Raw genomic sequence first — 26639 nt, 5'->3', positions numbered from 1 at the left:
AAGATGTGTATCCTTATCTGTTTTTTCCAGCTCTTAAACAAATCTTTTATATTCTTAAATTTCAACACATATTTGAATTCTAAATATAGATAGGCATGAAACACTCTTAAATTCTATGTAAGTTAAGTGTTTTCATTTTGTTAAATAAGGTATCATTTCAGAAATTGAAAAAGTTAATTTTTAAACCCCGACTCTATTAGGAAAGAGATAATAAGTTTGACATGTATATTTTTGTGTGTTTGTGGAATCGTAGCTCCCAAACAGATGAAACGATTTTGTTCATTCTTTTTTACGCTCAAAAAGTGACTTGACCTTTGTGTTCTTAGCTTGGTCTCATCTTTGTAACACTAATTACCCAGGGGTGTCCACCTCTTCCCCAAATACAACAGAGAAAAATACCCTTGAAAACAACCTTCCTAAAATTTTCAATGCCGTAGTCTGACCTTCCCTTGGTGGACACCTATGAATTAATGAAGATATTAATTAAAAACCAACGTAGTGTTTTTCGCAGTTTGAACAGTGAGATCTTATATATGTGAGTTTAAATATTGGGACTAGTTGAAAGAATGAAATTTTCTGCGTTGAATATTTGTTAGGAATTTCCAAGTAGGAGTTATAATCTTGTTTACACAATAAAAGAAAATTTTGAGTTCAATGTTAAACCTTTATGCTTGCGAGTAATAGCAATTTCTTTGTTGCTCCACGATTTAAAATTTATCTACTTTCAGTTTCTGGCGTGTACTGACCCACAAGTAGTTCTCACGGATCTAGACACTAGTGATACCTATCCGCAGATCTGAACTTTTAACGATCCAGCACATCACTAGTTATAAGTTTTTTTTTTTTTTTTTTTTACTACAGAGCTGTACAATAGCGCATTTTAAAGATAATTTCATTATCTTTCATCTCTGATTTGTAAGTTAAACATTTTTTTATTCCAATAATTTTAAAATTATGTACTTTTTAAAATTTTGTTGTAGTCCCACTCTGAAAATGTTTGGCCCTATTCACTAAAATACAGTAAAAATCATGCTCTTTTTTATAAAATGACACTATTCTCAATTTTTTTTTAATTTGAAAATTTTGGGAAAGAGAATTTTTTTCCGAAAAGTATTTAAGTTACACATTCAACTGAAGTGCATGTTTTTCTCTTCAAAGTGAGTTATAATACAGCTCTGTAGCTCTCATAAAGATTGAATTATAAAATTTTACGCACTGCCAGCAAGTTAGAAAGAAGTGCTGTGCTTTTTAACAACTTTCAGAAATTAATTACTAATCATGTATGAAAGTTTTTTAAAAATTATATACAGTAAAACCCCTCTAATACAGACACTAATGGGACAATTTTTTTGTCGGCAACAGAGGGATGTCCGCAGGACAGAGATTTAACAATGTTATTTTCTTTGAAATCGGAGAATAAAATATTGTTCACATCAGTGAAGTGGCCGTTTGGAGGGGTTTTACTGTTACATTTAAGATATCAGAGAGTAGGGCTTCTGAAACTTTCATGAAATTTGAGACGGTCAGGTTGAGAATTTTATTTATTTATAGGTTTGATATATGATCCATTTGCGTGTCGAATAATATTAATTTGTACAAATAAAATAAACAACAATGTTTCTAGGGCCAAGCTGCAAGATCTTTTACTTCACTCCCATCAGTAAATATAAATGAATACTAGGAGTTAAAATTGATGTTGTGTTTGCCGAATGATGAGGTAAATTAGTTGGTAATCCCATAATGATGAATGAGCAAATGAGCTGGTAATATTGCTGATGGAAAGCAATGTTTCATTGCTGTGAGGTTAATCTGAACATTTTGGTCAGAAAAAAAGTTTGACAAACTTTGCATCTAAACTATTCAACACATTGTATAAGACTCCTGAAATACTTGTCTTTTGATGCATTCCAATATTTCTGCTTCTTTTTGTTGAACACTCAAAGCAGCAAATTCATCACTCAGCAGCCATCATAGACTTTGCACATAATAGCTGTAAGCTCAGGTACACATGTATACTTCCGTAGGACCGCCTTAAGCTACAGTAGGGTCTCATTTCACAATTTTCCATGGGTGGGGGGGGGGGGTCTAAAGATTTGTGCGCAATAGATTATATAGGAAGAAAACAAACTGCGTACACACAATAATGCCAAATTTGATTGTTTCTAAAATTCAGAGGGTTCCCTTACCACCCAATTGATGGATCTGGAATTCCTGTTCTTCACTATACATATCATCCTTCCCATAATACACATCACAAAATTTTACACAGTTGCGGAACCAATAAATGCACATTTACATCAATGTTCATTGTTGTTTCTTCAATATGCACTTTATTTGTATACCTTTGGCTGATTTCAAACAAATTTCTTTATTTAAGCTGTCATTTTATTATAAAAAGGAATATTAAAACATATTCTGTACAAACTGCAGTATAGTTGTAATGGAATTTTAGAGGCTCTGCCCCCTGCTCGTTTGGCTCGCCAACCCCCGGTTGCCACCTGTGGGCGCTCAAAGCCACTTGCAGCAGGTGACTATATTAATGATTTTAGGGGTGTCGAGACATCCCAGAATATCCTCAGGAATGGAAGCCCCTAAAGGTTTAGAGGGGCGTTAAAGAGTGGAAATGGCTTCCCCTATTTGCCCTGTATCCAGTGGTACAGGTAGACACGGCCAATCCGGAGAAGATAGACACAGAAATAAATAGTTTAGACTAGGGGGCCCGACTCCCCTGCTCGCTTTGCACGCCAACCCGTTTGCCATCCGCCTCAAAGATTTTATGCTTTTTAGGGTATCACGCCATCCTTGGATATCCTCAAGACATAACTGGATATCTGGCCCCTCAAGGTTTAGAGGGGTGAGACAGGGTGCAATAAATACAGAGATTAACAACCCGTATCCAAAGGTGGGGTGTGTTGGCTGGATTCGTAAGGTGTCAGACTCTTAACTCAGGGGTGCCCACCTGGAAGGGGTCATGGTACAGACTGCGCCAATAGAATTTCTAAGGGAAGGGGGGGGGAAGAAAATTGAGAGGTTTTTTTTGGGGGGTGCTTTTGCTCTTGTGGGAGGACCCCTGCTTACCCGAAGGGTCCAAGGTCCGATGCCAGCTGGTCAAAGATCTTCCATGTTTGTTAATGGTGACTGGGGCAAGTTAAATATGTCGCAGTCAAAGTCCTTCAAAGAATTAATACCTCTGGGAGTGCTAGACCATAGATTACTCGTCTTCTGACCTGGATCAAAAAACAGCTGTCTTCAGGTCCCTATCCAACAGTTTAGAACAAAAATGGTAGGTACGGGGAATCCTAGAGTGTGATGTATTCAACAGTACCAGTATTGACTTGGCAGACATTTCCAGTTCAGAGGAGATGCAGTTAGGGACAGGCAGTCACAGAAATTAATATTATCGACTATTAGATAATCTGTTATGCAAATTGTTCTGAATGATGTTTTAATTTTCAAACTACAAATAGAAAGAAATTCACGAAAAAACATTTTAGCAATTATTTTTCTTTTCGTAATTGCATATGTAAAACCTAATAAATACAAATTAAATTTCATTCATTGGATATATAAAGAGAGATGTGTTTCTAAACTCCTTGGGCCTGGGCTCAGTTAGCCCCCGCTCCAGATCTACTTACCTGCAGCGCGGGGCGGCTCACTATACTAAATGGGCCCCCGGCTTTCAGTGGCTTAGAACTCCAGTAGCCAGTTAGGGGCTCTGCTTTTTTTGCCAGGGGGGCCTAAAATTTATAGATCAGAGCCAGATAAGGGTGTCACCGTCTCAACATGGAAGGGGAGGGTAGGCCCAGGAAAGTCCCAATGCAAAGTCGTTGTGACCTCCCAAAATTTTCCTTATTCGATAAATTTTTTTGCCGCTTCAGCAAAATTAGGAGTTTTATTAGGTAAAATTATCCTCATTCAGCGACAATATTTGTGGCATTCCATTCGGCAAATAATTGAAGACTTTTTTTCCTCCCAAAGATTAAAGTTCAGTGTCCTCCTGGGCAGGGCCATAATTTGGACAGTTTGGGGACTGGTCTTTTAGCCCCCCCCCCCTCCCCCCAAGATTTTGGAAGCAATGCAATTCTAAAATGATAGCAGTATTAACTCAACACCAGTAATTTTTCTTTTTTAATGTACTTGGAAGAAGATGTATACACTTTCAAACTCATTGACAAATGCCCCCCCCCCCCCCCCCCGGTGAATATGTCCATGGTGCCAGAAATGCCTGTTTTTTATTTGAGAGTTGGCACAAAAGTACTTTGAGCCAAATTCTTAAAAAATATTATAGTGTTAAAGCTATTTTGATAATTTACAAAACAATTCAAAATAATGTTTCAAAGAATGATATTTCGCTACATTAGGAATATTTTGTAATTTCATTATCATATTGACAGATCAATGAAGAAATATTAAAAATGAATTTAATTAGAACCTTCCTTTGCTTTGTTTTCTTTGCTAGTTGATATTTTAAATTTTAGGAATTTGTTACTGAATGCTCCAAAAAAAAAAAAAAAAAATGGTAAAAACTCCAACAAAAATGCTTTTTTTTATGATCATTATGATTCTTAGGTCAAAAGGTTCTTCTTTTGTGCCCCTTTTCTTCTGATTTGGGTACCCGAGTGGTGTAAGTAATAACAAGAAATTTTTTTTTCCATCTTTCTATGATTGAGAGCAGACGTCGAAAGGAGAATCAAAACAAAACAACTGAAGCTAGCCTCGTCTCCTGAGCGTTCTCATGTCAACGATTCTAATTTTCCATTGGCTTACAGGGACAGGAAGAAAGGCGTGGTTTAATGCTTACCGTACGTTCGTTATCCCAGTGAGTATTAACGAACTTCCGGTATTTTTGGGCAGAGACTACCGCAGTTACCGTACGTACGGTGAGTGCGTAAGTTGCTAGCGTCCGATACGATGTGCTCGTGCGATGACGTCACGATTAACGTATGCTATTTACGTATGGGCAGAGACTAGACCTCTCAGTCCCCATATTTGAGCATTTGCAAGATGGAAGTAGACATAAATTTACAAAAGCAGAATTGGATGTTTAGCTCAATGTAAACTATTGACAGTAAATGTGCAATTAATTATGAATCTTTAAAAACTAATTTTTTTTTCTAGAAAAGAAAATTTTAATGTAAGCACCCTTTATATGCAAAAGGAAAAAAACTGACGATTATTGGCATTGGCCTATGATCAGCAGAGGTTGATTTTTGTTATTATGCATTATATGGGTATGCCCATCGTTGCAACAAGTTAATGATATTTATGCTGAAAAATAGCTTTGTACTTTTGCTCAATATATTTTGTGTTACATACTAATAAGAAAATGAAAAGAAGAATTGTATACCAAAAGTGGAGAAAGATTGCTGCAGGATTAGAGCAAAACGCTAATATGCATGACATGTGGCATCAAAGAAATGCTAAAATAAGTTGAAAGTACTTTGTTTCCAACTAGTAGTAAACGAATTAAAGCAATTTTGAATTTGTTTAGAAAAAAAACCTTAAATTGTAAGAGGAATTTTAAAAAGTCCACGATTTTTTTTTAAATCTACAAGTGGAAAAGTTTCAGTTCTTGCTACTTTAAACATTGCAATGCATTGCTACTTTAAACAATTTAAATTATTTCGGAAATATTGTTACTTAAACTTAATTTTGAATGAAGCGATTAACGTGGAATTTTCTAAAAAAATAACCTGGAAAAGTCAGGGAATTTTTTTCTAACCTCAAATGTATGAACCCTGATTTTAAAATGAGCATTTCAAAGGGAAAGTTTATCAAATTCTTATTTATTAAAACTTATAAATATTTCTTTATACATTACAATTACTGTAGTAAAAACAAATTGATTAGATTAGATCCCTTTAGCTTTATTTTTTGACCCGTTTAAGACAGTCTTGGACAATAAAAACCACCTGTCATGTCTTAAACCAGTTTTGGACGTCCGAAATCGAATTCTGGATTTCAGATTAGATTTGGGACAGCTAAACATGTTTGATATGTATTTCCTCATCTAAATACCTCATTTTCAAAAAAAAAAAAAAAAACTGACTTTACTGACTAAATTTTGAGAACAATGACAAATACTGACCAAGATGAAGAATACTGAGCTTTACTGACTAGTTTTATGCTCTGCTGCATGCAAAATTTCAATTTTGGAGTGCATACCGTTTTAACATCTTTGTGGAACGACAGGATTTTTTTCACCAAAATTATATGAAAGAAAAATGCCCCAAAACATTTTTTTTCTGCAAGAAGACAAAACTTTCATTTTTTTTCTTTTGCCTAATTTAAAAATAAAATCCTGGATTGACTCCTGGAAGTAATACAAATTGGTTCAAGAAAGTTATAGAGAAGTTGGCAAATTTTTAAAAGGAAAGTTACTTGTGTATCTTTGCATAATCAAAGCTCTGATTAAAATTCCTAACTCACAGCTTATGCATTTTTGTATTTGTATTTATGTTTTTTTTTTTTTTGTAAAGTACTTGCTTAAAAAGACTTTAAAAAATACTTACTTTTCTCTTTGAACACTGCATGTGTGTGTGTTAAATTATATTTAATTTGTTATTTGTCTTTCTTTAGATATGCCTTAGCTGTTTATCTTAAACATGTTAAAGCAGAATTTCCATACATTAGTGACACTGGTACTACTGTTCCAGAGAGTTGTATATTTAGTCAAGCAGTCAACTTCATTGCTTTTCTCTGTGAGTATTGATTTTGTGGCATGATTGATTAATTATGTGCCATTCTGAAATTAAGGGAATTAGAGAAACTAAAAAGGAAAAAGAGAAACTTTACTCTTAGAATATTGTTAATAAAACTAGTACATTTACCAGTTAAAAATATGTCAACGAAAAGTTTTTTTCTAAAAAAGCTAGTTTTCTAATTTGTGAAGTTACAGTGAAAACCATGGAGATTACATATGACTTTAATGGTAACATAGTGCATGGCCCCGCTAGATGGCGCTGATGCTTTGGGCCCTGACAATTTATGACTTTTCTGTGTTAAAGCAATGCTTCTATGATTTGCTCTTGAAGTTGAACGGAATAGTGTGCATCCCCACCAATCAATGATAAGTTTCAAAGTTGGTTTTTTTTAATTGAACGTTGCTTATTTTGACCGCAAGAGGTGCTGAATGGAACCCTGGCATCCACCAATCAATGGTAACGTAATGGAAAATAGGGACTCCCTGTAGTGCCCTCTTTGTTGCCATGAGTTTCAGTGTTTGTCACGGCCTATAAGCGTAAGCACAATTTAGTGGGGCAATGCATAGTGTCATCAGTAATAATTTTTTTATTTTTCTTTCCTTTTCTTTTTCTCTCTCTTTTGTGTGTGTGTAGTTGTAGTAGTTTAGAATTTAAGGTAAGGTGTATTTCCAAAATGTTTACTAATTCTTTAAAGTACTTTCCAAAAAAAAGTCTGAATTTTTCTAAGAATGCAACCATGCAGACTTTCTCAAAAGTAACAAGTATATTTTATTTATCTCTGTCTAAATAAGATCATTATTTGAAAAAGATTCAAAGCAGTACTACAATGTTAGTAAATAGGCTTTCTAATTTAGATTATGACTCCAGGCTTAAAATGCTTAATGTTTGTACTCTTGAGCAAACGAGAGTAAGAGGGGACATGATCCAGTTATTTCCATTTATAAAAATAGAGGATATTTGTGGACTATATTTCTGTTCAGATTGCAAAGCCAGGGTCGTTGTTTTACTCTTTTCGAATCCCAAGCTAATCTCGAGATCAGAGGAAAAAAATTACTACTTCTGGGGCGGGATTCTAGGCATTTGAAATATTTACCAAAAGCAGCTATTTCTTATAATGGAGTGAATAGTTTTAAAAGGGCTCTTGAGTTTCATTAGGGTTTGATAAATTGACTAGGATCAGCCTAACTGGGCCCAGAACTTGTTACTGGTTGTCACATTTATTTATATTGTTACAAATTCTGTAAATAGTAATTATTTTTATGATTAATTTGTTGTAATCTAGCTAAATGTGGCGTTTATTCTATTATCTTTCATCTAAAATTATCTTAGTAACGTAACCTGTAAATCGTTTCTTATAATGTACATACAACCCTCTAACATTCTACTGAAGTATATGATCCCCCCCCCCCCATTTCTGAACAATAAGATTTGTGAATGGAATAAAAAGAAAATATGAGAAATTTGTAGAACTTTTTAGGATTTTCCAGATATTTCTTCGCTGGGTATAAATGCCAGGCGTCTTGTGAATGGAGGAGTCAGTTAGTTTGTTTTCTAACTGTGAAATCTTGTTTTCAGCATACCGCTGGAAGTATGTATTAGCCTTTGTGCTTTGTTTTTGCATATTCTGAGGTGAATACGTGTACAACCGTTGAGTTTATGGTGTTAATTGATATTTGCCTAATTGCTATGGTTAATTTAGCAGTTGCTAAGGATATTTCTTGTACATAGTTGTAAATAAATCTCCTGTGTTTTTCTCAAGAACTGTGTCATCATTTAAAGTATTTCTTGTAGTGGCTGAGCTCGTAACAACATCTAAAATATTCTCAATTTGTACTTTCTCTGGTGTGGTGGTTTGATGTATAAATTTAATGATTGTATAATTTTATGAGTTTCTTCCATATTTTGCTGAATCAGAATTTTTTTGAGCTGTAAACAATCACAGTTTTTTTTCCCTTTAGTGGCATCCTTGATGTATATAAGATACAAACAAGTTGAACAGCACTACAGAGATCATCTTTCATCAGAATATACAATTGTACTTAGAATCAATAAAATTGCTTTATTAGTTGGATGGTTAGGCTGCTTTGGTGTGAGTGTGTTGGCTAATTTTCAGGTACTTGTGGTTTTATTATATTTCTTTTGGTACAAAAGTTATAAAAACTTCTGTTCAACTTCTCAAGTGAGAATCCAATACACAAAATAATTTTGTATTTAAAGTACAATTGTTTTCCTATAATGTTTGATGCATAAATTAAGTCTATAGCGATGTCTGTCCGGAAATAACAACAAAACCATTGAGTTTTTTTTTTGTGCTAAAATATTGCTATAGATGTCTCTGCTGTACCGACAATAACGTATTCAACATCTTCTGAAGTTGGATCTTTGCTAGGTGGCAAAGATAGTGCAACTTGTTTTGACATCATAAATTGCTTCCACTTTTGTAGAAAACAAATTTTAATTACATTTTTCCTTTTGTCAAAGTAGAGTGATGTTTTTTCTGGGGGGAGGGGGCAAGGTGAAAATTGAATTACAGTTAAAAGATTTTAAAAGGAGGAAATAAAGGGGGCAACTTAGAAGTTTTAGACAAACTTTGCAAGCATTGCGCTTGCTTTGTCCAAAATGAAAAAAAAAAAAAAACATTGCTTGTTCACTTTTTATTATTACTATTATTTATATTAAGTTAATTAATATTGTTTATATGTTATATAAGTCTACAGTTACTGTAAAAATCCTAACATATCATGTTGCAGTAAAAAATTTTCATAAGGGTCCACCCAGGCCGACTGTGCAACTAAAACTATACCTTGGCGACTAGCTTTTTCAGAAGCCATGTTGCACTGAATAATAACTTGTCTGATGTCTAAAAAATTTTCTTGGCTCCTAAGTTTTGAAAAATTTCTGTCCGTCTCTGCTTTTTGTCATATAGTAATTATGTAAATTAAACTTATAACTTTAAATCAAAATTTTATTTTAAGTTTACAATACAAATTAGGCATTGCCAAAAGTTCCAAATGAAACATGCATCCATTTTCTTCGTCTTCGCTAATGCTACAGCCTGTTGCAGGTCAAGATCGTATTTTGAAGTCTTTCCCACCTATCCCGTACAATGGCCCTCCATCGGTTCACTCTTACTACTTTTAAGTCCTTTTCCTCCCCATCCAGCCACCTGACAGGGGGTCTCCCTCTTTGGCATTTTCCTTCGATGTTGGAGAAGGTTACTCTTTTGTGGGGAACCCATCTGCATATTGAAATATGTGGCCCAGCTACCTAATGAGAGACGCCTTATTAACCTTAAAGATGTTAGGTTCACCATACTTTTTGTAGATTTCATGGTTATAAGCTCTTTTCCAACAGTTATCTTGTTTTATTGGTCCAAAAATCTTTCTTAAAATTTTTCTCTCAAAAATCAATAAAAGCTCTTCTTCTGCCCTGCTGAGAGCCCAACATTCGCTCCCATACAAGATAACAGGTCTTATCAATGTTTTATATAAAAGAATTTTAGTTTTAATGCTGATGTAATTTGAATTTAATTGGTTTTTAAGACCATAGAAGCATCTATTAGCCATGGATAGCCTGTTTTTAATCTCAATATGTAGGTCATTGCAGCTTGAGATCATTGTGCCCAGGTATTTAAACTGCTTGACATTCTCAAATGTATAGTAGTAGCATCCATTTTACAACACATAAAATTGCTAATTATTATTCTTAAGTTAGTCAGTATTTTATAAATTTTATTCAGTATTTCTGACCTTCCAAACAGTTTAACCTCCCTGAATTTAAGACTGATGTCTAGTTGTGCACATCCCCTTTTGATTGAATTCAAATGCGCCAAAAGAGGTCTTTTACACTTTTTTGGGGGTAGATTGGTGTTCATTCCAATGCAGACTTAAGTGATGTTAAAATTTGGAAAAATAAATAAATAAATAAATAAAGATTTTTCGAATATGGTTTTAATTTGGCAATATTTAGTGCATGATCCATAAATGATGTTAAAATTGCCGATATTTAGAAGTTGAATTATTATGAAAAAAAGTTTTTGCATTGATTCGCAAAAAACTTATGAGTATTATTATTTCAATTGTTTTCTTGCTCACTCTAAGGCAGTATTATCTTGCTTTTTTTTTACTTTATGCACATTCTATGCAGTTTTGAGAAGTTTTAGATCACATATGCTAATGAAAATATCACTTTTTTTTGAACAATTAAAAATACTAGTCTCTAAATTTACCATAATATTATATGTGTAGTAAAATGTCATTTCAGAAGTGTTGCTTCTAGCGCTTGTACATGAGTACACACAATCATTCTTTTAAGCTGTTGAAACACTGATTATTTAATAGACATAAGAGGAAGAAGCGTGGGGTCCACGCCAGGTTTTTTTTATTTTAATGAATCCAATTTAAACAGACCCCGAAGAGTTCCTATTTTTCCTACTTTTTAGAGATCTCTCCTTATTTTCCTACTTTTTCCTTTTTTTCCCTACTTTTCCTTTCTTTAGTATAGCACTTCTAATTGTGCATTGATTCTTATTTTCACAATGTCGCACTGATAAGTTTCTGCATTTTCCAATTTTGAAAAGTAAAAGAAACAAGCGGATCCTAACATGGGCACCCATATGCAAAATTTTAAGGGGGGGGGGGCTCAGATATTTTCCCCATGGTTCAGCAGGATATTTTCCCAATGGAAGCCGATTTCAGTACAGATTAGAGTTATTAAAATTTGACATTTTCAATGACTTATTCATTAATGGCTGGAGAAGAAATGTTTTTACATTTTTGAAAAGAAAAAAACTACTAAAAGCAAGGAAATTCTTATTTCTAAGTTGGGGGAGGGCTTGAGCCCCCACTTGCCCCCCCCCCATATGGAAGCCCATGGGTTCTAAGCTTTTCATTGACTGACTACAGTAATTTCTGGAAGGAACGAACGGCGTTGGCGTGTTTAAAAATTAAATTTTCATAAGTGACTTTTTTGCCGTTGAGGCGTTAATGATCAACTTTTCTTTTTATTTCCCCGACTTCAGTTTTACTGTTTTAACGAAACAATAAAGATATAGATACTGGCACATTCTGATGTAATTAAATATTATTTACTCGTCAATTAGAAGCTTTTATTAAACTAAACGGCCGACTGTTCAAAAAATGCGGGAGAAGCCAATTTTTTGTATAGTTGACTACAAGTGAAATGGAGCTCTGTTTAAATAGAGGCAATGTAAAACCTCAAAAAGGATGTAAGGAAGCAAAAAATGAAAAACCTGTAAGCAACAGATAACAGAAATTCGCAAAAACCAACCACTTCAAAATAATCGAGGAAATGAACTTTTTTCATACATAAACCTGATTATTGGTCATTCTAAATCATAAACGTGATTATAAAATTTTATTTTCTTTCTTTACAAAAAAAAAAAAAAGAAAACACGGCAAAGCTAGATGGGCAGAACGTTCCCGATTTTGAGAAAAATCGGAAATTAATTTAAATGCGAGATTCTGTTTTTATTTCTTCACATTTTTAAAATTGAAGGATAGAGCCACAATCAAATATGTAATGTAGTTTTTTTCTTTCTTTTTAATGGGTATTTTCTGCTCTGATATATCATCAATATCAAAGAGTTGCTCATCATTTTTATGTGCTGCGTTTATGGCAATGTGGCATTTCTGAACATTAAAATTTTTTTTTGAATCTTACTCTTTTCGGGTGCGGCAATTATACCAATGCAGCGTATCTACTGAAAAAGTTATTGTATTCAAGTCGCCTGATCAAAGGGGGGGGGGGAGAAAGAGATATATGCAGGCATTTGATGCCAGGTGTTCCCTCCTCACTCTCAGTTTTGTAAAAAATTTCCCAATGAATATTTTTGCTGAGGTGAGAATTGAGAGAAACTACATGCCTTCCCTTTTATGTACAAAGAAACATTAGTAACTGATCTTTGTCTTTGATAAAATGTTATGTTTACCATGCATGGATTTTTCCTTTTTTATTTTTCGTGACAAAAATTTTGGAACAAGAATGTTAAAATATCATCAAATCAATAAAACAATATTCGTTTTTATTGCTTGATTAAAATTAAAATTGGCCCGTCATTTTGATTTTCCCCGGGGGTAGCTAGAGAAGGATGTACACTGAATGCAAATTTTATCTGAAAACAAAAACCACACAAACTTGTATAGTTAAGCATTAATTTTCCAAAGTTAGGGAGGAGAGAAATTGACCCCCATAAATGACGTGCCTATAGTGCCTAGAAAGAGTAGTGTGCTGACCGGCGCTTTTTTCCCCACGATTCTTGAAGACAAATTGTATGAAAACCGCTAGATGGCAGTGCAGTCGAGATGTACGTTCAATTTCGCGGTGTTTACATTAGTAGACGCGGGATTTTGTTACAATTTAGTTCCGCGTTTCTCTTTTTTACCGTTATTTCGTGAATATATCATGAAACAGCATTGAAGGCTTTTAATGGAGGCATCAAAGTTGAACATTGGAAGAAATAAAGCTTCATCTTGTTTCGTACCAGGGTGCAAAAGTGGGTACAAAACATGGAAGGAAAAAGTTACGCTTTTTAAAGCTCCAGCAGATGAAGAAAATCTAAAGTGGAACTCGTTAATTCCCAGGTTACATAAAGTTTTTGATAAATATTGCTCAATTTGTGCTCTGCATTTCGAAAAACATTTTATTGAAACGCATTTTAAGCATATTATAAATGGTGAGGAAGTTTTAATTCCTCGGGGAAAAACTTTTTTTAAAGATGAGGCAATTCCGACAATTTTCCCAAGTCTGCTAACATACTTTACTAAAAAATTACCAAAGAAAAGGTCCATCAGGAATTATGTAGTTAAGAAAAATGTTCCCTGTTTGAAAAAAATAAAACTAGATCTTTCCGCAGATGAAACTGAAATAACCACGTATAAATCTATTATAAATGAAATTGTTCATATTAATTTGCCTAACGAATATTGGGTTTCTATGAAATTTAAAAAATCTTTAAATATTGTAGTCTTTGTATATAATGAAAATTATGTGGAAAATAATATTAACGATAAAAAGATCATTATTGAAGTAGACACAAAGACAAGGATGTTTTCAAAACAAAATTTTACACAATTGACTGAAAATTTGATACTTATATTTTAAGGCAAATGTATTATCAATCGAGATTTCTTAGGGCGCAGTTTGTTGTTGTTTTTAATGCCACTTGGGAGACTCAAGCCCCATGTAGCCAGCATGAGTTTAAAGCAGAATGGAGCGACTCCCGAGTCAATGAGGCCCCTAAATGAGAAAGAGCCCGACTTGGGTATGGTATATGGTAGCATCACCTCTACAATTTATAGGTCTGGAGAATAGGTTGGAAATCTCTAGCAACGCTACGCCTGGTAACTGTTAGCGACCGACCATTCGACTTTCAGACAAACGGAATCAACGAGCACGTAAGTTATATTTAAAAAAATTTTTTTTTTAATTTTAGCCTTTTAAAATCCTGTACGAAATTGATAATTATTTTTGTTATCGTCCCCTGTTATAGAGATAAAATGTATTTAAGTCTCCCGTAATTTTAAGAAAAGTGGCAAATTTAAACACTTGGCGAGGGATTGAAGGTACCAATTTCTCACAGACGATTTCCTCGTCTGCATGTGGCAGGACATCCATATCTACAGAGCATGAGAAAGATGTCTGTCCCCATCGAAACTCGCTAAATTTGTAACAACGAGACTCGCTTTTTTTAAAATTCCCATAGGCTTTAAAATCTCATATATATTGACAACGGGAAACTATTTTTTGCGTCCAAAAACATGTATCACAATGTTCTTTTGATCGCTACTTATTTAGATTTTTTAATTGTAGCACTGTCATGTTGTTCCCTGATTAAGGGTAGGGAGATTCAGAAGCTGCACTTCCTTTTAAAAGATCATTTTAAAGCTATCATAAGCAATGTTAGACAAAGGAAAGGGACGAGGAGGTTCCCCATTTGTTTTTAGTTTTTAAGGATACATTTCTTTCGCTATTTTACATATGAGATAAAAGATAAAAATACATAAATACTTTTTTTTGACAATGATAACGTCAGATTCAAAAACACTTCTATTTTGATAATTATAGACAACAAAACCGTTTGCTGACAGGTTCTAAAGAACGTTATAAAAATAAGCAAACTAGCAGTTTGACGTTAATAAGTATTACCGAAAATTCAACAAGTAATCAAACCAACTGTTTGCCAATTGCAGTTATTTGCAAATTAGTATGTTATATGTGATCGGAGCAAGTGACCCTATTATTTTTTTTAATGTAAGGAAAGTCCTTGAAAATTAAAAAAAACAGGTCGGAGTCGGTAGGTTTTCAAGCGACTCTGACTCTTCGACTCAGGCTGAGAAGCCCTGATAATTTTAATTAGCTTAAGAATTTCGAAGCAGTTTTATTTTGAAAATAGCGGTACCAGCAGGACTTTGCCCAGAGGAGAAAATTAAAAGGTCATTTGATTAGCTTGTATATTTACAAATAATGGATGATTAATTTCTCGCCAATAGGCTATGTTCATTCACTCTTCCCACGTTACGGTTCCACGTCATTATAATTTCGTAATTTACTAATTTTGCTCCGGAAACTGTTCTTAAAATTGAAATAAAAAAAGAACAAAATTGAATTTAAAATCGCTTTGAGGTGCACACCCCCATGCTACAAACTAACTTTGTATCAAATTTCATGAGAATCAGCCAAACGGTCTAGGCACTGTCCGCGTCACAGAGATCCAGACAGAAATCCGGACAGAGAGACTTACAGCTTTATTATTAGTAGAGAAATAAGAGACGCGCAGTTATTGAATACTTAGGGGCCATTCATTAATTACGTAAGGATGATTTTGGCAATTTTTGATCCCCCTCCCCTCATGTAAGGGTACGTAAGATTTCCCCCCCCCCCATTCTTACGTAAGATTCCATTTCATTTTTCAAAATGGGAAAATAACAAATCTTGGAATTGTTACATCACTGGAATCGTTATTAAATTCACATTATTAAATTTAACTTTTTGCGTAAAGAAATGGTTACTGAAAAGTTAGAATCTAAACTGAATGTTTTTTCGACATTTTTTTTTGATGTAATATTAATTAAAAATAGAACCATGCCATACATAATGTGACTCTTTTATTATATCTTACACTAATCATTCTTTGTAAAACAAATAAAAAAACATCTTATCCTAACACTTTCTTACCTTCCATACGCAAATGGAACATAATCTCTGCCAAATCACTTGTTGACCGCGCAATTTCTAATGTGAAATACCGACTTGGAAAATATTACGTAAGAATGAGTTTGACCCCCCCCCCCAAGGTATGTAGAGGCTTTTTCAACCCCCCTCCCCCTCGGGACCCTTACATATTTAATGAATGCCCCCTTATAGTCTATTATTTTCATTGAAGATAAATTAGCATAAGGTAATTTTATATGCTTCAAAAAATAAATGAACACCCATGTAACAAATAGCACTTATTACAGAATTTGTCTTTTGCACAGAAATAAGTTCAATCCGAAAAACGGGGCTTTTAAACTGCAAAATGAGCATGCAATCGCTGATTTAAAACAAGTCTGATTGAGGAGCATAACGTACACCTCGAGCGCAGCGCCATCTGGTTTTTCCTCAGATCTGACCTCACTTTTTCCCCGTCGATCGGCACACTACTCTTTCTAGGCACTATACACGTGCCTAAACCAAAAATTTATGTTGAATGCTAAAAATACTTAACATCTTTAATATAATAAAAATATTTAACATACTTTAGTTTACTTATTTTGTTACTTATTTAGTTTAATTATTTTACTATAAGTTTTATGTCCCATGTTTAAGACCAAATTTATTAAAAATTTTATTACTGTATTGTTGAAAGGTGTTTCTTTGTTTGAATTTTATTTTCATATTAGTGGTATCTGCACGGCTTTGCCCGTAGTAAAAAATTAAAAGGTCATTTGGTTCGCCTGTATGTTAACAAATAATGGATGATGAATTTCTCACCAATTTGCTATATTCATTTGCTTGCCCATGTTATGGCTCCACGTTATGATAATGCCGTAATTTATTCATCCACGTTGTGATAATTTGCTCAGTAAAATTTTCTTAAAATTGGAATATAAAAAGAACAAAATCGAATTTTCAAAAAATCGCTTTGAGGTGCACACCCCATGCTACAAACTAATTAAGTACCAAATTTCATGAAAATCAGGCGAACAGTCTAGGTGCATCTCAGAGATCCTGACAGAGATTGATCCAGACAGACGTAGATCCAGACATCCAGACTTTCAGCTTTATTATTAGTAAAGATAAAGATTTTTGTAATTAATATCTTTGTTTCCATCAGTTTGATTTTCATGATGATTGTCAGCTTGTTTTTTTCATTTTTTTTTTTGTGGCTCGGTCTTTCATTAAATCCCTTTAATACTTCATAAGTACTGTTAGTTTATTTTTGGGACAGTTTTAAATCAAAAATAGTTTATTTTATACAAGAAATAAAATTTATGTTAAATTTGTTTCCTCTTCACGTGTGTGTAGTCCTATCTCTTCCTATTTTTTCCTACTTTTTAAATTTTTGATTCCTTATTTCCTACTTTCCCCCCCAAAAAGCCACTGCGGAGTCTGTTGAAATATGTTCAAAAATCTTATTAGGCTTATTTTAGCATCTAATGAATGTTCTAAGAAAAATTTCAAGAATATTGTTTTTCTTTTAATATTGATAAAAGGATCTGTTTCTAAAACTAAATATTTCTTTGATATGGGTGCAATATCTGCAAATCCTTTTTTGTGTTCCAGGAAACTTCAGTTTTAATTGTTCATATGACTGGTGCATGTTGTGCATTTGGGTGTGCTACTGGATATAGTTGGTTACAGACGATAATATCGTATTATGTCTGTCCTCTTTTGAATTCCTTATTTGTTGCAAGACTTCGAGTAGTGCTGTCTTTAATACTCACTGCAGGATTTGGACTAAGTATCCTTTTAAAATGTTTTCTTATGCTATTATTTAATGTATTGATTATGATAGTTGAATGTATTTTGAAATTTGCAACATCAGTGGCGTACCTAGCATAGGTGACACCCGGGGTGGTAACTTTGGTGTGTGCCCCCCCCCCAACAAATGCAAAATATATATATATATTCTATGTAAGCATGAAATTCACTCAGTTTTTAGTCTAAGTACTGAAACCTAATCTTGATAATAATAAACAATGATAATAATAAGTATAAACTCTATGATTCAAGGTGGAAAAGGGGGGTCCGGGGGTTCTCCCTGAAATTTTTCAAATTTGCAGTCTTAAAAATGCATTTTAGCGTCATATTTTTCGCAAACTTGCAATTCAACTCTGGGTGTCACCCCTTCTCCCAGACGGGTGACACCCGGGGCAAACCGCACCCCCCCCCCCCCCGAAGTGACGTCACTGTCAACATCCCAGCACTGATGATAACAGACAAAAACTGATAATTTATTATGTTAAATTCAGAGTCATTTTAATAACTTATTGCACTACAAACAAGTTTTAAAACATTTTGACAAACAAAATAGAATATTGGTCGATGTAAAAGCATAAATTACATATTCAGCCACACGTATACAATTGATTGATTTTATGCTTGAATAACTTAGCTTCTTTTAAACTAAGAAAGAACAATTGTTTCTGGAGATTTCGTCTTCATGTAATAATTTGAAAGTAACATTGCATTTGCACACGTTATTGCTCTCCTCTTCTTTTTTTGGCAAACAAATACAACTGTGCATTGCCCGCATATTACATTTTTTTTGCTATTTTCATGCCTGTGGCCCTAATTCAGGGGCGGCAAATAGGGGGTCAAGAGGGGGCGGTCGCACCCCCAAATGTTTTGAATAGAATGATAGAAAATGGGTGAATTCAATTTATGTAAGTCGGAAATCAGTGTTCATTAAAAAAATTTCGCTGGTTCTCAGTAACTATTTGATAAAACGCGACACATTCCCAGACTAGAAAAAGTGTTTTTCGTTATTTGGATGACGACTTAGAAATTCATGAAGTATTTTCCGGCCTTTTCAGAACATAGAAAGCTGATAGAGAATAATGGTTAATTTTAACTAAAGAAGACATTTCCTCATATAGGCTAAAAAATTTCCTTCTTGTGTGCCCAGTGAAACGATGGTCTGTCCAATATGAGAGGCTCGTGCAAAGTGATGTGGCTGCAAGGTTTTCACAAGAAAATTCCTTGATATTTCACACTCATTTTTTAAGTGTATATTTACTTCATGAGTGTTCATCGCTTTCTTCTGCTAGAAACATGTTTCAGCTGCTCAATGCATTATATGCTTTCATGGAAACTTCTTAAAAATGCATGTGATTATTGATTAAAAAAAACATATATACAAATACTTTTTATTGGGCTCTATAACTATGCAATCTCGGAGTGACAAAAGGTGGTCTTCAAGAGTTAAAACCATTAAAACATTTCTCGATAACTTCAAAGCAGTGATTTGGCGAATGGAAGAATTATTGCAAAACGATTCTTTCAATGGTGAAAAAGTTCAAACCTTTTAGCATGTATGACTTCGTTTGAATTTTTATTGAATTTGTATTGAGGAAAGTTTTTAAAAAATACTTTACTCTATCAAAACATCTTCAATACGCTACCCTTAATTTTTGGACTATTCAAGCCACAGTTCGATCTACAATTGATCTGTGCACCATACTGCCATAGTTCAATCTACAATTGAAACTGAAAATAGATTTACATAGATGTATATTTCAATCAAGCGTGAAACTTTTCAAAAAAATTCTTCCTCCAAGCCAATTTTAAACAAGCCCAAAAAATAAATAAATAAATACACATATACATCATATTCACTTGATGATGTGAAGTCAAAGATTGATTTTTTAATATTTTGTATGAAATAATAGATTTAGTTTCAAGTGAATTTAACACAAGATTTGATGATAAATATTTTTCTGTATGGTTTTCTCTATATTATCTGAATTGGATTTTGAAAACAAAAAATAAAATTTTTCAATTATGAGTAAAATTTTTAGCATGAGGCAAGAAAAATTACAAGCAATATACCGACAAAACAGGTTCACATCCAGAGACTGCAGGTTCGTCTTTGATATGGACTCATCATTCTGGAATAGTCAATAACAGAGCTGGATGCATATGACATCTCATTGAAGCTGAGAGCGCCGACGAAACTAGATTATTGATGAAAAATTAAGTTCCTCACAATTTTGAAGTTGCCTGGGTGATTTTGAAGAGCAAGATATAAAAAGTGTTTTCATACATAACTTTGTGTTACTTCAATTATTTTTTGACTATCAATCAGCTCAGCTAGTAGAGAAAGATTTTTATGTTTCAGGAGTTTAGAGAATTATTTTAGAAGCACAATGGGTAAAAAATTCAAACGAATTCATACATGCCAAAGGGCATAAGCTTTTTCACCATCTTTTTCTATTTAGCTGTACTGGCAAAACAGCACAACACTGAGCACTGATAGATTAGTAACATGATTCCCTGCTCTTCCGAATTCCAAAAATCATGCATTAAAACTTTTCCAAAAGATATTATAACTTTAGTATCGAGATGTTTTGCATGATAACTTATTAGAAAGTGAATCAAAATTTTAATTGTTTCTAAACACTAATTTTCATTCATATTAAACCGATTTTATGACCACTTTCTGTTAGCTAATGTTGGTTTAGGGACTACGCTATGGCAATACATATTTGAGAAACTCGACCCCCCAAACAAAATGCTGAAATGCCACTCCTGGCCTAATTTAAAATCTAAATTTAAACTAATTTGTTTGTAAAGCAAGAAAAACGACGTTAAAAAAAGTACAAATTTGCAGTAACAGCAGACACGTGTTTCGGCGATACAGGGAACGCCTTTTTCAATGCAAAAAGTAATGAGCTTATAGCTGAAAAGAAATCTGTCAAAAGCCGCTTTGGCTTTTGACGTTGTTTTTCTTACTTTACTGTTCAGCACAAAGGTATTTATTTATTTTAATTTGTTTGGATTCTTGCTTGTGTTCTGTTTTTCATAAATAGATGAATACTGAAATCAGAGGTTCTCCCCCCTTAAAAAATGGTGCGACCCCCTCAAATACTACCGAGGACCTCCCAGAATGAGAGCTTCGCCCAAAAGGAGAAAAACCTATTAAACAACCATCCTGACAAATTTCAATCCTGGAGTCAGCAGCCCTGCTCAAATTTTTTGATTCACAATTCATTATCTTTCAAATGATTCTAAATTTGATGCTGAACATGCTTAGAAAAATCCCTTTAAAATGCAAAAAAACATCTAAAAATGAACAAAAATTTACCTAAAACTGAAAAGGATATGAAATGATCTATAAACTTATAAAAAAAATCTTTTATGTGTGGTTTTTTTTTTATTTTTAATTCTGATAAATCGTAACTTGTATTGATGAATATTATGAAGAAATTTATACTCATGTCTTATAACTTTAATTTTAAAAAATTATAGTTTAAAATAATGTAATTTATAAATGAAATACTTTCGGCCCTGCTTAATGGAATATCCATGGTTCCAAGAAATATTATTCGATTAAGCAGGGAAATTTTATTTACCTTTCTAAATTGACAAATTTTGTCTTAAAACATAATAATAATAAATCGATAGCTATATAAAGGAAATAATTTATGTTAATGGGGAAAATTTTTTGAAACAAGCTAAATAAAGAACAGTATAGTTTAATAATTAGTATATATATTACAAGTACGCATGAAAGTTATAAAAAGTAACTTACAACTTGAGATATAAAATCTTTGTTTTGGCACCTTTTTTTCAGTACGTTATTTTTTGAAAAATTCTGTGAAAAGATCTTTTTTCTGAGTCCCTTCCCCCCCCCCTCCTCAACTACCGTATCTTACATTTAACATTTATCAAACTTAATTTTTTTCAAATTTATACAAAATTTTTCTCAGCAAAAATATTTGCGAAAGCTGATTCATATTATTCGATTATCCGGGGAAATTATTTGATTAAGCGGGGATCTATAACATTGCGTCTATGGGGAAATATTCGGTTTCGGGAGATTTTATTCGTATAAGCGGGGGTACTTATTTATCCATTACCTGATTAAGGGGGGCTGACAGTAAATGAAAACAAGTACCTGATAAAGTAAATAAGATTTTATATCATTTAAAAGCAATTTCATTATAAATTTCTAGTTTCAATTTTCAAGAGCATCAGAATTGCATTTTATTTTCAAAGATTGTGTGATATTCTAAAAATTGAATAAAAACCTATTGTTCAAAAGCAGCTTCTTGAATCCTGAACGTCTCCGTAAATTATTAACATTTAATTATTGGAGCACATTTAAAATAACAAGTTTTCTTTATGGATAGCTTCTTTGCTTTTTTCCAGTTAAAATGCCCTAAGTTTGTAAGTATTTTTATTGCTTTTTCTTTTTAAACACTGTTCTCTTAAGTTTGATAATCCTCAATGTATTCAAGCTCTCATTGCTGGGATAATAGCTCACAATAGTTTCCATGGTAAAGATCCTACCAAGTGGAGTTATGACGATGGGGTAAGCCCTTCTTTTGAATTTGCTCTTTTTTAGATTTATGTATTTTTAAATTAACAAATTTATTTATTAATTTAAATAAATTTGTTATTATTATTATTATTATTATTAAGTTATTATTTTTTAATGTATTGTATTATATTAAATCCATTGAATTAAAGAAAAACAAATTACATAAAAATTACATTTGCAGTAGCTTTCAAATGTAAAAAAACTCCATAATTCATCGCCAAATGACTTTCTAATTAAGAAGAAAATCAATTAACGTATGCACAATGAATTTAAAATAAAGTAATAACAGTAAAATATTCATAAACAACAAAGGCAACTTCCTCCAAAATGTTTAAAAAGAAAGTAATTGAAAGTTTGTCTGGAAAATGGACCTAGTGTTATAATTGTAAACTGTCTGAAAAGTGGACCTGGTGTTATAGCACTTTCTTGAAAGAGAAGCCTTTGAAAATTGGCTCAACTGGAAAAGGGAAGTTTTCGATTTTTCAATTTTATTTTTGTATGATAACATGTATGAACAACATAGGTGAAAAAATTTTTGCGATACGATAAGTAGTTTTTTTTAAATTAATTTTTAAAGTTCAAGCGATGTGACGTCAAATGGCACAGGAAGTGACGTCATGCGCTCTTCCGCCGCAGGAGAAACCGAAGGACATGCAGTTGACTTCGAAGACGAAACGTAAAGCTTACCTCCTACCTGGAACATTAAACCTCTCATCCACTCAGAAATATTCGAATACCATCATTGATGTTACTTGAGGAAGATTATTAGATTGTGCTTTAACGAATCCGGCCTCGATAGTGTGTTCAAAAGGATTATTGAATTTCTAAAAAATAAAAATATCAGCGTGTTCAAAATGTCCGCAGCAAAAATAAGGGATCTTCGGCGGAAGGCTGCCCATTAGTGCCCTGTGACGTAAGCTTGTGACGTTTCAGAAGAGCGCACTTCTGCTCGTGGATTTTTAAAAATTCATTAAAAATCAATCACGGTGTTTTAAAATTCAGCGATGGTGAATTTTTTTAGTTTTGAGGGTCAATTAACAATATCCAATATTTAAAATATGAACATTTAATAGGTTGCAACTTCTCTATTGCTTATGTCTCCTGTTCTATATAATTGAGAAAAATGGAACAAACATCATCTTGTTTGGAAAGGAAAACCCTTTACAACGATATATAATGTTTGGGGTTAATTACAAGTCTGATGTGCATTACAGAACTTAAAGAGTATGAAAATACTCTTTTAACATATGTTAATAATGAGGTATGTCATAAAAATTAGTGCTTATTGATTCTTCCACCCTTCATACACAAGACTTCTTTTATTCTTGGGATAAAAAAAGTTCTTTGAAAAGTGAAAATTGGGCATTAATTTTTTTTTATAAGAGCACTGAGTTACATGGATGTTTTTTGTATAATTTTATATATTTTCTTTTCTTGCTCTAACTTCATCGTCTACCGGGGATGCAAAAAGTGCGCAGGTATAAACACAATGTTATGCATACTCGTAAGAGTGTTTTTGGACTTCTTTAGTTTTTTACTTCCTTTTACAAAAAAGGAAGTATTGTATTCGCGAAAAAATTTTCACTCAAAAATCGCCCTTAATTTCCATTTTGCTCACCCCCAAATGAATGTTGAGTTTTTTTTCGATTCGACCACATGCGGAAAAGTGCCTAAGAATGTATAGACACGCGAAATATCCATTTTGACCATCACCGAGGTAATTACAACGACTTTTCTCGTGACGTCTGTATGTATGTGCGTATGTGTGTATGTACGTATGTGCGTATGTATCTCGCATAACTCAAAAATGGTATGTCCTAGAAAGTTGAAATTTGGTACATAGACTCGTAGTGGGGTCTAGTTGTGCACCTCCTATTTTGGTTGCATTCGGGTGTTTCTAAAGGGGTCTTTTGCACCTTTTTGGGGGGAAATCATTGTTAATTTCGATGCAAACTCAAGTGGTGTTATAATTTGGCGGTCACTTGGCGATATATCGCCAGTCTTTTGGTTGCCAAGTTTTGTCGCCAACTTGGCGAAAAATTTGGCGATTTTTTTTTTTTTTTTTAAATCTGCTTTCAATGTGGCCATTGCTAGTGATATTTAAAGAGTTAGAGAGATAATCCCATTAAAATTGCAATAATAGGGAAATAGCATTAAATTGGTGTAAAAGGAAGTCATGTGATGCACACATCAGCTCGTTTTCTCTTGTCATTTAAATATTCTGTTATTAACATACACTATGCATTGCTTCAATGGTACATAATCTATCTCATTAAATCTTACGTAATCGAGCAAATTAGGTAATTAATGAAGTTTTGGTTGAAACATGCTTTTTGGACTATTTTGAAATAAAAAATACGATAATTGAAAAATCAAAAAAGAGCTACTTGGATCTTTTTTACATGTAATTTTGGAAAACTTGGTTGCTCTGCCTTATATATTTATGTACCTAATAGGAAAGCTGAATTGATTTAAAAAAAGAAAAAAACGAAGGAAAAACTATTTAGCAAACTTGCATTACCTTAAAAAATTTAAGTTTCTAAATTTGTTAAATCTGTAAATTATCTATAAAGCTTTGCTAGTTATTTAGCAACAATTAGATTTTACTTTTTGCAATAATATGTAAAATTTATGAAAACATTTGGGAGAAAACAATGAAGTTTTTCAAAAAAACTATATTTTTTTTTTTTTTTAAAAACATTTGGTTTAAACCAAACAACCCTGGTTCTAGTCCTCCACACCCTAAAGAAACATTTTATGCTATTTTTGGTCAGATGAGGGCAGAAAAAGCAGTTATGTGGCTCTCCCTTGGAAAATTTTCGAAATTGAAGTCCTAAAATTGCAGTTTTAAATCATCCTAGGTTACATTTGAAAACAGCATGCAGACCCCGAAGAGTTCCTATTTTTCCTACTTTTTAGAGCTCTCTCCTTATTTTCCTACTTTTTTCTTTTTTTTTCCTACTTTTTTTTCCTTTAGTATAGCACTTCTAATTGTGCATTGATTCTTATTTTTACAATGCCGCACAAATAATTTTCTGCATGTTTTAATTTTGAGAAGCAAATGAAACAAGCGGATCCCAGGCTTTTCATTGACTGAATACAGTAATTTCTGGAAGGAACTCCGCGGCGTTCGCTTGTTTAAAAGTTAAATTTTCGTAAGTGACTTTTTTGTTGTTATGACGTTTATGATTGACTTTTTTTTTATCGCCCTGACTTCAGTCCTACTGTTTTAACGATACAATAAAGAAATAGATGCTGGCACATTCTAAAGGAATTATATATTATTTACCCGTCAATTAGAAGCTTTAATTAAAGTAAACGGCCAACTGTTCAAAAATACGGAAAAAGCCGCATTTCCTATTCGCCTATTTAAACAGAAAGGCAATTTAAAACCTTAAAAGGAACGTAAGGAAGCAAAAAATGAAAAACCTGTACACTGTACATATTTTATTATGTTAGTACATAATAAAATGAATAGATAACAGAAATTTGCAAAAACGGGCCACTTCAAAATTAACTGCGTAAAGTAACTTTTTCCATACATAAATATGATTATTGTTCATTCTAAATCGTAAATATGATTATAAAATTTATCAAATTTCATTTTCTTTCCTTGCAAAGAATGTATTTGCAAAAAAAAAAAAAAAAGAAACACGGCAAAACTTACACGAGCAAAACGTTCCCGATTTTTGGAGAAAAATCAGAAATCAATTTAATTGCAAGATTCTGTTTCTGTTTTTATTTCTTCACATTTTTAAAAGTTAGGGGACTGAGCCACAAGCAAGTATGTACTGTTTTTTTTTTCAATGGGTATTTTCTACTCTGATACATCATCAATATCGAGAAGTTGCTCATCATTTTTATATGCTGCGTTTATGGCAATGCGGTATTTCTGCACATTTAAAATTTTTTTGACAGACTCTTACGCTTTTTGGAGTGCGGCAATTATACCGATGCTGCGTATCTACTGTAAGTTATTGTGCTCAGGGCCAGTGGCGGATTGGTTAAAGAAATCAGCCCTGGCATAAAGGGATGTCGCGGCCCCATAGCTTCTATTGATACTAATTTTTACAAAAATGATTGGGAAACGATATCACTTAAATATGAGGAAATTATTCAAAAAAAATTAAATACTTTCTTTTAAACAAAATTTAACAGATGAGATTCTTTTCTGTGTTTTAATGGTGAACAATTGATACAAGATAAGCTAAACTTTTGTTTGTTAAAAAAAAAAGGTGATTGTAATAATCCATTTAAGTATTTTTAAGTGCTTGGTGCTGTATTGATTATTTCCGTAATGATATCTTCTGACACTACTTCAGTTAGAATAGGGAGGTTATTAGGGAGGAGAGGGGTGTGTGCGACTCCTTAATTTTTTCAAACACATC

The 26639-nt window shown here is 33.1% G+C and overlaps 1 protein-coding gene across 1 annotated transcript in view; it reads left to right on the top strand.

The window, feature by feature from the left end:
* LOC129223436 (DNA damage-regulated autophagy modulator protein 1-like) overlaps window positions 1-26639 on the top strand; it is a 62747-nt gene that overhangs the window by 15420 nt on the left and 20688 nt on the right. Inside the window, exons 3-6 of the mRNA XM_054858049.1 lie at window positions 6580-6701; window positions 8663-8817; window positions 17490-17667; window positions 22169-22242. Coding sequence (XP_054714024.1) covers window positions 6580-6701; window positions 8663-8817; window positions 17490-17667; window positions 22169-22242 — 529 coding nt within the window. The remainder of the gene's footprint in view (window positions 1-6579; window positions 6702-8662; window positions 8818-17489; window positions 17668-22168; window positions 22243-26639) is intronic.

Source organism: Uloborus diversus, chromosome 5 (assembly GCF_026930045.1).
Source record: "Uloborus diversus isolate 005 chromosome 5, Udiv.v.3.1, whole genome shotgun sequence".
Classification (NCBI taxonomy): Eukaryota; Metazoa; Arthropoda; class Arachnida; order Araneae; family Uloboridae; genus Uloborus; species Uloborus diversus.
Note: the sequence above shows the minus strand (reverse complement) of the source record. Positions and strands in the feature narration are given on the sequence as shown.